General features: G+C 40.8%; 1 protein-coding gene across 1 annotated transcript in view; it reads left to right on the top strand.

The window, feature by feature from the left end:
- Nucleotides 1–4,604: 4,604 nt before the first annotated feature.
- Nucleotides 4,605–13,438, top strand: part of LOC310994622 (alpha-1,6-mannosylglycoprotein 6-beta-N-acetylglucosaminyltransferase B-like) — a gene marked incomplete at both ends in the record, with an annotated part of 120,306 nt that continues 111,472 nt past the window's right edge. The window contains 2 exons of the mRNA XM_083983363.1: nucleotides 4,605–4,672; nucleotides 9,357–9,469. Coding sequence (XP_083839489.1) covers nucleotides 4,605–4,672; nucleotides 9,357–9,469 — 181 coding nt within the window. The remainder of the gene's footprint in view (nucleotides 4,673–9,356; nucleotides 9,470–13,438) is intronic.

Below are 13,438 nucleotides of genomic sequence, written 5' to 3'. Positions count from 1 at the left end.
CTATCTTGAGAGAACCAGTTAGTAAAACACACTTTTTAGATGCATACTCAATTACTGAGGAAAATGTGCATAATACATCATCATATTGTACAAGGGCTGTTGTAGTTTATATATAAATATGTTTTCAAGTATCATGCAAAATCGTTTGAATCTCAATTTCAAATGATTACACTGAACTTTATTTGTCTTTACAAGCTAAAAGCATCTATTTGCAAATGAGGCTCGCAAACAAATTGAGATTAATTGAGAAGCACTTTATCATGCATAAGAATGTTGAGCATTGATTAGTTCTTTAATTGTTCATCAAATTGTTTTGCTCCCTCTATCCAGATTTGTTTAGATAAATTAACATGTGGAAATCAGAAACACTCGAGATAATCCTGTGCACTGTGCAATGACATTTGCAAGCGAGAAGAATTTCTTAACCCTCATACAGAACAAGATTAGAAGGTGCCAATCATCCATGCATGTCTCTTCAATCTAAAAGAATCAGGCTACCAACTGTACAGTCAGCCTGCGGCACTGAGCAGTCCATGCAAGCATGTAAACAAAAATATACATGCATCAAAGTATTTGGAACAACAATGCCACCTCAGTCAGTTCCAAAAATTGCCTACTGACAATATTACAGCAGCACCTTCACTGGCACCAGTCCATTTGCCATGATTTGACACAAAAAGCAAACAGCTGTAATTTCTTTTTGGCCATAATATGCCGTGGCTACATGAGTTGCTCTGATTTTTAAAGACGTTTAATGGCATCAATTTATCATTCTATTCATTTAATGTATCAATATCTATTTATCAATTTAGTCTTAAATGCATATAATTTAAGAAAAATATTTTGAATATTAAATTGCATGCAACAAACCAATCTCTTTAAATCCCCACTAAAAAGAATTGTTTTTCTGTTCCATCAGTGTAATGCTTTTGCAATTTAATTAAGAGCGTTTCCATCAGCGTTTCTAACTTTTCTCTTTGTAGTAAAGGGCATTTTGATGTTCTTATTCTTGTGTATGCCATAAGCTCGCCCACAGTTACATACAGCATGAACAGTAACTAACTCACCATTTGAGATGCTATCTGAGGCTTATGTGTTCCACTTATTTTTAAAGTCATTTCTCCCCCTTGGTGAGAGAGTCGGTTCCAAACAAAATCAGATAACAACTTTGTGGGCCAGATAAGAGAAGTTCTCGTGAAATATGAGAAGCAAATGTGCCTGTATGCTCTCCTCCCTTTGTCCCTGACCATTGATAGATGGACTGTACTCCCCTGCTAGTTTAGTCATCCATCCTACATGAAAATGTGTTAAGCAAGCCATGTGTAAGAAACAGTGTCTCTTGATCTATATTTCACTTGCTCTGTGTCTCTCTGTGTTTGTTCTCTCTTGTTTCTGCTGTGCTGTTGTATTTGTGTACCACTTATTCTGCACAGTACTGAAATATGTTCACCTTTTTGAGCTTTATTTGGTTTCATCCATACGGTTAAAAAAAAAAAGGCACTGCATCATTTATTTTTCACTGTGGACATCATAAGGTTTGTTTGGAAAACATAGTCCCAAAGATATATATTGATAATATCACCATATTCGTACCATCTTGTATGTTCATAGAGGTCATTATATCTTGTCTGGGCTCCACCTGAGACAGTGCATTGATGGGTTGTTGGCTTTAAAATATATTCTGAGCACATTTGGCACATTGTCATATTGTTTGATGACAGATCACCATACAAATCTATACATTGATTGGGTTAGTTACAAGTATTACAAGATGTAAACGCTTGCAGGGAACTGTGGAGATAGTGCTGATTTTAGGACATGTCTGAAACTGGCTCTGTGCCAACAGTATTCTATTGTAAAACGTCTATATCCAAAAGTATCAAGTAAAGAGGATAAATTGCACTCTGTGTTCATGCGTTAACCCCCCTGGCCTGGAGCTGGTTTTATAATCATCATTTCTTTAGGGTACATACATTTGCAGCCAGCTGCCACCAATAAGCCTGGTGGATAAGTCATTTATAAACAACAAAGCAATACTAAATGAAAGTCAAACAACACCAAAAGTAAAACACAAAAGATGTGATAATATACATGCTGAATATCAGTACTGCTTTAAAAAAAATAATATTGCAGAGCCCCTGCTTCTTCTGTGCCTGACGTGGCTTTACACTTGCTGGTTAGCACAGCCTCAAGCTAGATGCTGTTTCAAGGTAGACAGCTCATTAAGAATAGTGACAAGTGCTGCGGAGGGGACAGGACAAACAAAACAAAAAACTACATAGTGGTTGTGACAGGGTCTGTGACACTTTCTCCAATCCAGAATTGGACTTAATGCTTCTTTCACTGAAACAATTCACTACTGCAGTGGCCATCCATTAAAAAAAAAAAAAAAAAAAACTAAACACATTTACACTATAGACAGTGCAAAGTCTTCTAAATGATTCCTTAATGTGAGCTAGGTGTTAATGTCTATATTTGCTTTGGAAGTGGTGATGGCTCCTGCCTTTGGGTATTCTCTGCATCTGACAGAATGCTTTTCAGACTTCAGTGATTTCTACTACTGTGCAGAAACTATTCCCACAACCCACAGAGAGGGACAGCCAGCATGGGCGGTGGGCTGTCAGTCAAATCCACATGTACCAGGGCGAGTGATGCATGAAGAGAGTTTGAGATTTCTCTGTCATCCTCAGTCAGGTCCCCTGCAGATCTCCCCCTTCTGCATCCATTTCCGCTCCAATGCTCTGCTGGCCACAAACACTGCATAATCTGTGCCACTGCTAAAACTGACTGCTAATTGTTTAACTGAACAAATAAGGTTGACTAGAGTTGTACTTTGGGGTTTTCTCTGCCTTTTGTTTGGGCTATTTTTCAACTGTAGTTTTTAAATGAAGCACTTGGAACAACACAACAAAAACAGACACCCATTGTATTTAAGGCTACTGTGAGACAGTATTCTTCAACACTGTGTCACTCCTTGTAAACTTATTCATTAATTTATTCAAACGCTGATTTGTAATGTTCATTATGTCTTCTAAAGTGTTTTGGTCCAACTACAGTAAGTACTGTGACTGCAGTAGCATTGCCTGCCGCTGGGTGCCGCTGTTGTACCCTGATCTCATTCGCTGTCCGTGGTGCTGAACGGCTCAGCTGCGATGCACTCACCACCAAATTCAGTATAGGCTACACATTCGTAGTGTAGAGACCAATTTGAGCCAACAATGGTGCCAAAAAGGAATAAAAGGAAAGGAAAAAGGAAACAAAAAAGGGAAAAAAAGGATTTTTTTTTCTATAAATAGAAAAATAACAATAAGAAAAATACAGCTAGTATCCTGTTTAATATCTTCTTGTGAGGCTCTGGAAACCACCTGTGGGAGTCAGTGACCTACTGGAAACAGACTATATCAGAGCACCAACCTGGTCCTTTTTACAGGCTTCATTAAAGAAAAGTAGCCTGTACTATCACAAACCGATCAGAGCGTTGTTCATATTAGGTTACTGAGGCAGGGAAAGGAAAGTTGAGGTTGTGAGTGTTACCTAAAGTTAAAAGCCACAGATTTATCTCTCTGCCTTGATCCTGCGCAGCCTTCAACCCACCAGATCTTTCTACAGTAGCTACAGTGCAGGCGGTCCAGCGTCAAGCCAGCTGGAGGAAGCTACACCTGTAACGGAAATACTAGGCACATCCTCCCAAATAAAAGAACACAGTGTTGGCACGTGGTCTCAGCACTAAAACATTTTTTTTTTTTTAACTAGATTTCAGCACAACTGTCGATTCGTTTTTAGATTAATTTAAAAAGAGACAATGTTTATTCCATCTTTTAGTGTCACAACAGAAATATATTTTGGACTCCTTGTCTCATGGTGCAGATTGGTGGCTACAATATTAAAATTATGTGATTCATGAAATGCCATCACACGTTTCACGAGCTGTTCCCTGTTCTCAGACACCTTTCTGTCTATATTCAACCTAAGGATCCCCATCATTATTATTGTCATGACTAGTCTGTGAATAAGTTTTGGTGTTGGTTGTTTTTAATTGTGCGTTGCTCGCCTGTTGTTGATTTAGGGGCTATTATTTTGAAAGAATTAACCGGATGTCCATCAATTCAGTCGCTGCCGTAGGCTACCCTCAGAAGTGAGTACGAGGGCAACACGGCACAACACGGTGGCCACACTTGGACTGGCTTCGCTTTGAAGTTGAGTCGTCCACGAAGCTATTCCTCCTCTCCGTAAAGTCGTCCACACTCGAAGGAAAAAAAAACACACTCGCACAACAAACCGTTTGAGAACAACGCCATTTCTCTTTTTTTTTTGGTAAAGACTTCACATCGGATATGACTCCGACGGGCGACACAACCTGCGGCGACTTCACCTCCGATTCACAGTGCATGTCTGACGACGGAATATAACGCCTTTGAATTACATTTTCACACGCGTGGAAGAAGAGACTTACTGAATTAAACTTTCTACCATTTCTCACAGAGAGAGTGAAGAAGCCACTTTTTTGACCGTCGGAGGGGACGTTACTAGAATAAAATGGTCGGTCACCTCAAGTCCCAGGTCGGGAGGTTAACAGCAATGTCAGCGGTGGCTCGTTTTGGAAAATGATTACTGGCATCACCGACGGTAAAATAATGGTCAGAAGATGTCTAGTAACGTTCAAACCGTTCAGGTAAGAGACAAAGAGCCCGCGACGTTATTTTTCACTCAGTTTTCTCTTTCGCCTCGAGCACTGTGGTCGATATTGATTTAAGTGTGTGTGTGTTTTCTCTATGCGTGCATTTTATCACACAGACGTCCCAAAGCTGAACAGTAACAAAATGGCTAAATTGAGTTATAAACCTCTGCTACTGTGTCACTTGTGTATGTGAAGCCAGGCACACCAGGTGTTTCTCTACTGGATAAATTAGATTTAGATTCACTGAGATAAAGGGACAACACTCAGCGGTGGATTATGAAAGAGCAGTTGTAGCCTACTACCAGTCAGCCGAGCTCTAACTTAGTTTCTTACCACATGGTTAGCTCCATTATCACTGTGTGACTGGGCTTTGTTTGTGAAGATATGAAGGGGGAAACTGGAGGGGATTTCTTACACATGTTAACCACTTTAACAGCTGATCTTTTTACACTCCATTGAGCCATGTTGTGCCAACCTGCTTTATTTTAAATTGCCTTGATAGGTAGGCTACAGAATAATACTATACATTTGAATTAAAAGGGAGTTAGAGATCAAAAGCAGCAGACGCATATCCTCAAATCACCTTGTTACTGTAACTCACTTTCCACCTGCCAATGCTGTTGGCTTTTTAAAACAGTTTCCTTTGTGAGCTGGAGCAGGGATGTAGCAGTTGTGCAGCAACCTTTGTTTTATTTAAAAAAAGAAGTGGGTCTTTGAAATGATTACATTCATGCTGTATTGAATTGCTTCACCTGCAACCCACTCTGTAGATGGGGTATTTATTCAAACACATTCAATTAAGCAGCTTTGTGACAGAGCTGCACTAGCCTTGACAGTGCAGAGAGCTTGCCACGGGTTATTTCATTCAAAATGAAACCAGATCTCTCGCCTAGAGCCGGGTTTTAATTTTTTAATTTTTGTGAACTCTGAATGGTCAGATCATTTTCATTGAATTTGAACTTTTATTGAATAGTCATCATGTCAAGACCCCAAAAAAATAAACACAAGCCAGAGAGAAAGAAGAGTTGAAGAGTTGGTCGAGGGATGATGTGAATAGCACAGACACAGCAGACAGGTTTCTTCTAATTTTTCAGCAGCAGGAATACTACTTGACAAGTCTTATCTGTTGACAAGACCTTGAGCAGAAAAGTGTAAATAGCCAAAGCTTTTGCTTGTCATGCTCTAACGTGAAATGTGAAAATCAACATTATCTTAAAATGCAGACCAAATTGAATTGTTCACAGAGTTTAGGCTGGTTAAGGTGCCAGGAAAAGTTTCTTGGAAAACACCCCAAGTTAACACCTACACCATGGCTCCTCCACGCCTGGCAGAACTCCTCGCTTCAAAATCATCTACCTAGAGGCATGTGTGAGGAAGCCAATTAGCTGATAGTAGATCTCTCCTTCTGATCCAATTATAGGGAGCAGAGCATTTACTTTAAGCCTGTTAATTAAAGACTCGTCAGGCAGGACCGGGGCCTAATCCTCTCATATCACCCACCTAACGCCACTTTGGAAAACGGCTAAATGATAAGAGAGGAAACGATCGCCCTAGGACGTCGTCAGACCAGCCTTTGCGCACCCACATGAGCTGACTATTTTCACTTTCTTTCCCCCTTCCTTTCCATCATGCTGCCATAGCTCCTACCCCCTCCCCTGGCCTGTATACACATGATTATTAATCCTTAGATCACAAAGAATGATTATCTGTTAAATCAGCTAATTTTGCTTTATGTCGTTGCTGTGACCCCTGTATTTAATTTTTTTTTTTAAAAGTGGGCCACTACAGTTTTTCTTATTGAGGATGAGGGTGAAAAACAAATATCGGGCCAGATAAAATGTATGAATAATTGTTGTAAATCAGGTTAGTGATTTTAATTTTCTGCTTCCACTTATTTTGCTTCCTGACCAGATTGTTGTGTTGTGCATAATCCATGCAGGTAGACATGGCTTCATATTCATGACTAATAATCCCTTGATCATAAAGATTGTATGGGATTGGATGCACATGAGTTACTATATTGCTGCTCTGTGGTCCTGTGACAGTGATTGAGCTATTCCAATTCATTCCACAATATGCCTGGAACAGATGGGGCAATATTTCATTATTTCATAATACTACTGTATCCAGGGAGAGATATAGAGCTATACTGTATGAGACGGCAGAGTAGCTGAGCATATGCTTATAGATACTAGGACTTTGATGTAAGTATGATTATGTTTTTTTCCCTCTGTTTTTAGTGCAAATTAATAAAGCAACGCTGAACGCATGAGTGCCCGTTGACACGGTGACACTCTGCTTTGAAGCCTCTTGCTGTAATCCTGCTGATCACAGTCATCGTCACATTAAGTGTTGTCTAATAATCTGCTTCCAACACCAGCGATTCAAGATGATAATCAGAATTGGGAGGTCTAATTCCAATGTGTATTCATGCACAAATTACTGTTTGTCTTGTTCCAAGTGTAATCAGTACTGTTATTCATTAGATTCAACTCAGAATGTGGTCTGATTACTTTGTGCCACAGGATGTACAGAGCATGAAGATAATTCTCCAATTTAACTGTGATGACTTAACTTTTTGGAGTGATTGGATAGTTATTATCACGTTGGATGCAATTAAACAAAAGTCTTGGATATAATGGTTATTCAATATCAATATTTAGTTTTTTGCCTCGTGCCAGAGTAAAAAGTTTCCTCTCAGAGAAGTCACATCCCACAGTCTGTCCTTGAAGCCATCTGAGCGAATAACAACCCAGGACAAGACACATTGGCTCTATCTTGGAATACAAAGTCACCCTGGGAGGTTGCCAAACCACTAGGCTCTATGCTTAACAGATTATTCAACATCATCTTGATCCCTTTGGGTCAATCAGATCAGTCAGCAAATGTTCTTTTAAGTGGCCATTCTTCGCTTCTGTTGATAGGAACTCATTTTCTTACGGCCTCATCAATATTAAGAGGTTTTGTTCTGAACGTTGCGTGACTGGAGCTACTTAACATTCCATGAAGTGCTGTCAGATTTCACACTGGGCCATGCATCCAAGCAAACAGCTCTTGCCTGGCTTTGAAGAAAGCAATGGTTGTGAATAATTCATTCATTTGTTATGTTAAGATTCATCTTTCCAACCTTGGGTGCAGAAGTTAAAAGACTACAGGTTACGTGAAGGTGGGCCCTAAATTATGAAGAGGGTTGTGATAAGTTTTGTTACGTTCTTTCCATTGCTCCACGTATTCTTTGCAACTGCTTGTTTGCACGTATTTTTTGGGAATATTGTAAAGCATTTATCCAAACAAATTTACATAATAGAGGAACATTTGGGAAAATTATCGCAGCTGCTGAAAAAGTGGTTTATGTGCGCAGGAGTGTCAGCCACTCTTTGTTGGATACATTTCCCTTGCACTGCACTGCTTCTACAAAATCTTCCAAGAAGAAGTTTCTCTTTTAGCAGCAGAGCAGCAAGTTTTTTTTTTTTGTTAGGGCTTGACTTGTTAGTCATGAGGCTGACTGGTATTTTGTCCAGTGGATAAGAATCACAGACAGCTTTGCCTCTGTGGTTCCCCTGAAAAATCTTGGTATAATAAGATAACCTTTGATCCATATACACAGAAGAGAGTAGCTTAACTAGGGCAGGATTTACACAGATACAAAAGACCTGATTTTCAACTCTTTTTAAGTCAACGATCTGATTCTCTCATGGCTGTCTAACAAGGGAGAACCCACACACAGTTTCATTTTATTTCCCCCTCTGAGAAACAGCTTTTCAAATATCAGATCTCTGCCACAAAGCAGCATAAAGCAGTACTTTAAGTTACAAAGCCAGGTCTGCAGTCTAGATCTGAGCCTGTTTTCCTGATGGATTTTACAATATGATCACCTGAGACCAGCTTGACAACAGAACAGTGACAGTCCTTTATATCTCAGGGTACTACAGTATACAATAACTCACACAGTGAACGCTGAATTGGATAGTCCATTGTTGTTGACCTACTTTTTGTGTGGTTCAGACAGAGGGGTGAGTGAGAGCAGTTTGTGCGTTCTGAGACTCATGTGGCATTTTAGCTTATCTTACTCACCTTAAATGCCTTGATGTTTTTGTCAGTCTTCTGTCCTCTTCTTCGCTTGGCCCCTACGCACCTCTGATATTTCAGAAATAATCACATACATTGTGCCTGCTCTCGGGGGCGAGCTGCTCACCCTTATTTTGCCACTTGTCCTAGATGTATGCCAAGCAATAACATCACAACACTGAGACATTTCAAGTGCCCTTTGGCTTCAAGTTCCTGCTTTTTTATGTGTGATCATTACTCTATTTATGCTCTGCCTGGGAGAAGAGCTGCATGCTGTTTCTTGACTTTCTTCGTTTCTCTCCTCCTCTCCTCTTCTGCTCACATTTTCCCTCATCCTCTCTTCTTTGCATCTACATTTTCCCTTCCTCTATTTCTCCTGCAAAACTTGTCTTCCATATTTGTTCTTCCTTTGGTTCTCCACGCTTTTCGTGCTCTATCCGCTCCTTTGTCTCCCTCAAAATATCATACTTTCCACCTCTGTCTCTCCTCGTGTTCATTTTTTCCAAAATGCTCACCCAAAATATCTGTTTACCTGCCCTTCCCCATAAATACGTTGGCCTGTCTCAACTACCCTTTCATCCGCCCCCTCTCTCCTCCTCTTGTGTTGCAGGATATTCGTGGTGGGAATAGGCTTCTTCAGCCTGTGCTTTCTAATGACCTCTCTGGGGGGGCAGTTCTCAGCCAAGAGACTGGGGGACTCCCCCTTCACCATCCGCACAGAAGGTACTGACATGTGTTGTATGCACGTGTATGTTTGCTTGTGTGTATTAGGGTGCACATGTGTGTTTATGTGTTAAATGTTCTTTCATTGCGATGCTGTAACTCTCCGTGGGCTCGCTGTGTGCCACTTCGTCAAAGCTGCACCACCTGTCCCCGGAAACCACAATGACCTGAAATACCAGGGTGAGAAATCATAAAGTAAAAGTAATTGTCTCATTGCAGGAGCAGTGAATTTGCGAAACATTGCATTCATATAATCTTCATCAGAAAGGCAGCGTTTTCCATAGTCACGGTGAAGTGGTGAGAGATGAGTCAACATGCTTGTAAAATAAGATTGATGTCGCGAGTGGGACATAAAGCACAGAGGCCAGCCAGTAGCGTGGAAATTACTGGTCTGATCCCCAGTAGTGACAGCAGGGTGGGCGGCTAATATTTCATCCGTGGGTTTCACTCTCATACAGAGATTGTGGCCCTGTTCTGTAACACAAAGAGCATGCAGCAGATGTGTGTGAGACATAGTGAGCCCTGTCACACACTGGATTTAAAAATATATGTGAATATACATATTGTTTACTCAACTGACATTACTTTACACACCAACAACCAAGCAAAATCTAATTAATCTACTACATGTTCTCTCCACTTTTTCCTTCCACCATCTTTGATGACTTCAGAGAAACAACGAACAATTGAGCCAAAAATGCATTTCACAGCTCCCCTCAACCCACCAAGGATTTTTTTTGAGACTTGCCATCACATGGGAGTCCATTAAAGCAAGCCTACTGTATATAACCTTTCCTTTATACAGACACCTAATATTAGGCGCTGCCTGAACCTCATCTTGTAAAACTATATAGGAAAGATATGGATTCACCAAAAACTACATTTGAAAAATAAACAGTCAATCAAACACAAAACAAACTTAACTATCACTTATCAGTTTCCAAGTTCATCAATTAGAGCAGCAGATTTGTAATAGCAGGGCAAGTTTTCACAGCAAGTGATGTTAGATTTGTGGGTTTGTTTGGCAAAAAGAAAATCAGGGCAGGGCAAAATCCATTAGAAATGACCTAGAAATAAAGCGTCACTGTGTTAGACCCCACATTCTGTAATGGTAAGACGCTTCTCATTTATCCACTGACATAGCTGTCTGATGGACACGACCCTAATACCCATACATTTCCATATTACTGCACATTGTTTGCTGCACTTGTGCTGCACGGAAATTGAAGCCTACGTCCGGCAAAGCCAGATCTCACAAGTGAAATGTCATTAACACGTCAGGCCAGCTAGTGACATCACATTAGACAGAGGGAAGGCTGATTGTCAGTGGCAAGGGAGAAAAAAACAAGACTGGTATATTATCCTGCCAAACAAGGTGCAAAGACTAAAAGCCAGAGGTCATTTTGTCGAGGTCAACCATCTCCTAGACTTTAACAGGAAATCTGTGTTGTGTGTGTGTGTGTGCTTGCACATACGTCTGAGTGCGTGTCTAAGTGTAAATGAACCGAGAGTGAAACAGTCGCAGGTGTTGTGTGTGTGAGCATGTTGCAAGAGAAAGATGAACCAGTGAAAATGGAAACTAGCAGACATCACTGAGGGCAGAGATGCAGAAGCATATTAAAAATCAGGCGCAGCGTGAGTGTGAGAAAGATAACAGGACAGAGGGAGGGGGGGCGGGTCATTTGGGATTACTGTGTTTGTGATAAATTGAGATTACTGTGTTTATGTGATAAATTAGGATTAGTGTGTGTGTGTGTCAGTGTTTCTTAGTGAAACGTACTTGATTAATCAACTACTCATGCGCTGCAGCCTGGGAAGACATCTGGAGCAAGCTCATTAAAAACTGTATAGTGTCCAACCGCGCCTCCCCATAGGAGTGTGTGAGTCAGTGTGTATGTCTTCGACATGCATTAGTGCGCATCCCTTTATGTACCAAATACTTTTCCGCTTGTCTGTGCTGAAAAGATGCCTATATCTCTATCCCCCGTATCTACAGTACAGTATGTCTGGGTACATGTGTTTGTGAGTATGACCCACTGTGTCACCCTCTCCTCTCCCTTTATGTGTGTCTCTGCGGTCTACTGCCACACACTGTGACGCTTTCTCCCTTTGTGTGTATGTGTGTGTTTTTATGTGTGTTTGTGATGAGCTGGCAGGAAATTGGCTGTTAAATGGGGCGACAGCAGCAATGTGGGACAAGATTGAGACCAGAGAGACTGAGAGACCGGTCCATCTGCTCTCTGCAAATCAGCCTCACAAAACAACTGGCCCTTTCATTAAGCCTCTACTCACCACCTGCAGAGCCCCACAGACACACACACAGACACAGACACACACACACACACACACACACACACACACACACACACACACACACACACCATTATGGTCCATTATGTACATGTAATTTCTGGCAGATTTCCTATGCAAATTACACATTTTCTCCAAATTTTTGCTTGTGGGCTTTTCAAAGAATCTGCCAAAGCCGAGCTACCAAACTAAGTGGTGATTTTTTTTCATTTTTTTTTTATTTCACTTTGCTAATCAACTGTATTTTTTTGCCATCCTTGATGGGATTAAGTTTTGGACCATCTGACAGCTGCTAAAAAATACCTGGTTTTTGGTTTGGGAGCAGCAGGCTGAGCAATAATTTGTTTTTATATTGAAATCTTCATGATTTTAATTGCAACTTTCATAATTACTAGCAGCTGATTATTTACTTGGTTAAATATGGTTTTTGTAGTGTAGGAGTCACCATGCTCTGTAATTTTTGATGTTTGAAGAAATAAGTGGACAGCTCTTAATAATACAACGTAGACCACAAATACAGGCCTGTAGTTAATTAACAACTTAAATTGCATTTGCAACACCCCATAAAAAAACCAACAGTTGGTTTGATGATCATGCTCTGAAATTTGTCAGCCCTGGAGAAAGGGCTGTTATTATAGTACTGGTCCTGCATTTTCCAGCTGTGTGTGTGCATGTGCGTGCATGTGTGTGCATGCTTACTTTCAACTGTAGAGGCTTCATTCCAAAGTAAAATCAAAAACCCCTTTTACTGAAAGGTTATAACACAGCAAATGTCAAAGGCTACTTTTTTCATACACTGCCTTGGCTCTCTCAAACATAATGGAAATGCTTCATTGCAATAATGGGAAAGGTGATCTTAAAAAGGTCAGAGTTGCCTTAATGGCAACTGAATTCAAGGATTTTAAAGGTACATTGTGTAGGAATAAGTCCCATCTAGCGTTGCGGTTGTATATCTCAAGCAACTCAATCGTATTTTTCATGCTGCATTCACGTGAAATTGGGCAGACGGCAGACGGACGACAGTCGCTGCACGTAATAGCATAAACAAGCCTTTATGTAAACAAGTGGCCCGTCAGCACGAGGCAAAACAATACATGTGACAATATGTTGTCATGGCGATGTCGTATTGTTTACCTGACCCACGTTTTACCAGCTTTCTCTCGACTTCTGTGACTAAAATGACATCTGGTTTGTTAGCGACGGCCGTCTGCCCGACTGCACGTGATTGCAGCATCAGTGTAACGCTCCATTCCTCCTCACTGCGTTACCACAGTGACTTTTCACAGACGCCACCTCGACCTGAGCCGACAGCTCTGGTGTCTCCGCTAAGTTTCCGTTGTTTCCTACCGTCACGCTGCCACTGAACGTAAAAACATGGCGAGACGACCTGGCAGGCAGCACCGAGCGCCCCGCTCGATGTATATATGAATGATATGAACGGCTCATTCAGAGCTTACCGGAACGCTTCAGTTTGTTGATGGGGGTGATTACTGATTAATGAAAAACATACGAAATAATCGATTTTCGGGAATAGATAAAATGAGAAGTTACACAATGTCCCTTCAAGTTTTTCATACACAGTGACACTTTGAGCTAAATAAGACGGCTAATCGGAAACTGAGAGCCAACAATATTTACATGGCTGGTCATTTCTTTTTC

Source organism: Trachurus trachurus, assembly GCF_905171665.1.
Source record: "Trachurus trachurus genome assembly, chromosome: 1".
Classification (NCBI taxonomy): domain Eukaryota; kingdom Metazoa; phylum Chordata; class Actinopteri; order Carangiformes; family Carangidae; genus Trachurus; species Trachurus trachurus.
Note: the sequence above shows the minus strand (reverse complement) of the source record. Positions and strands in the feature narration are given on the sequence as shown.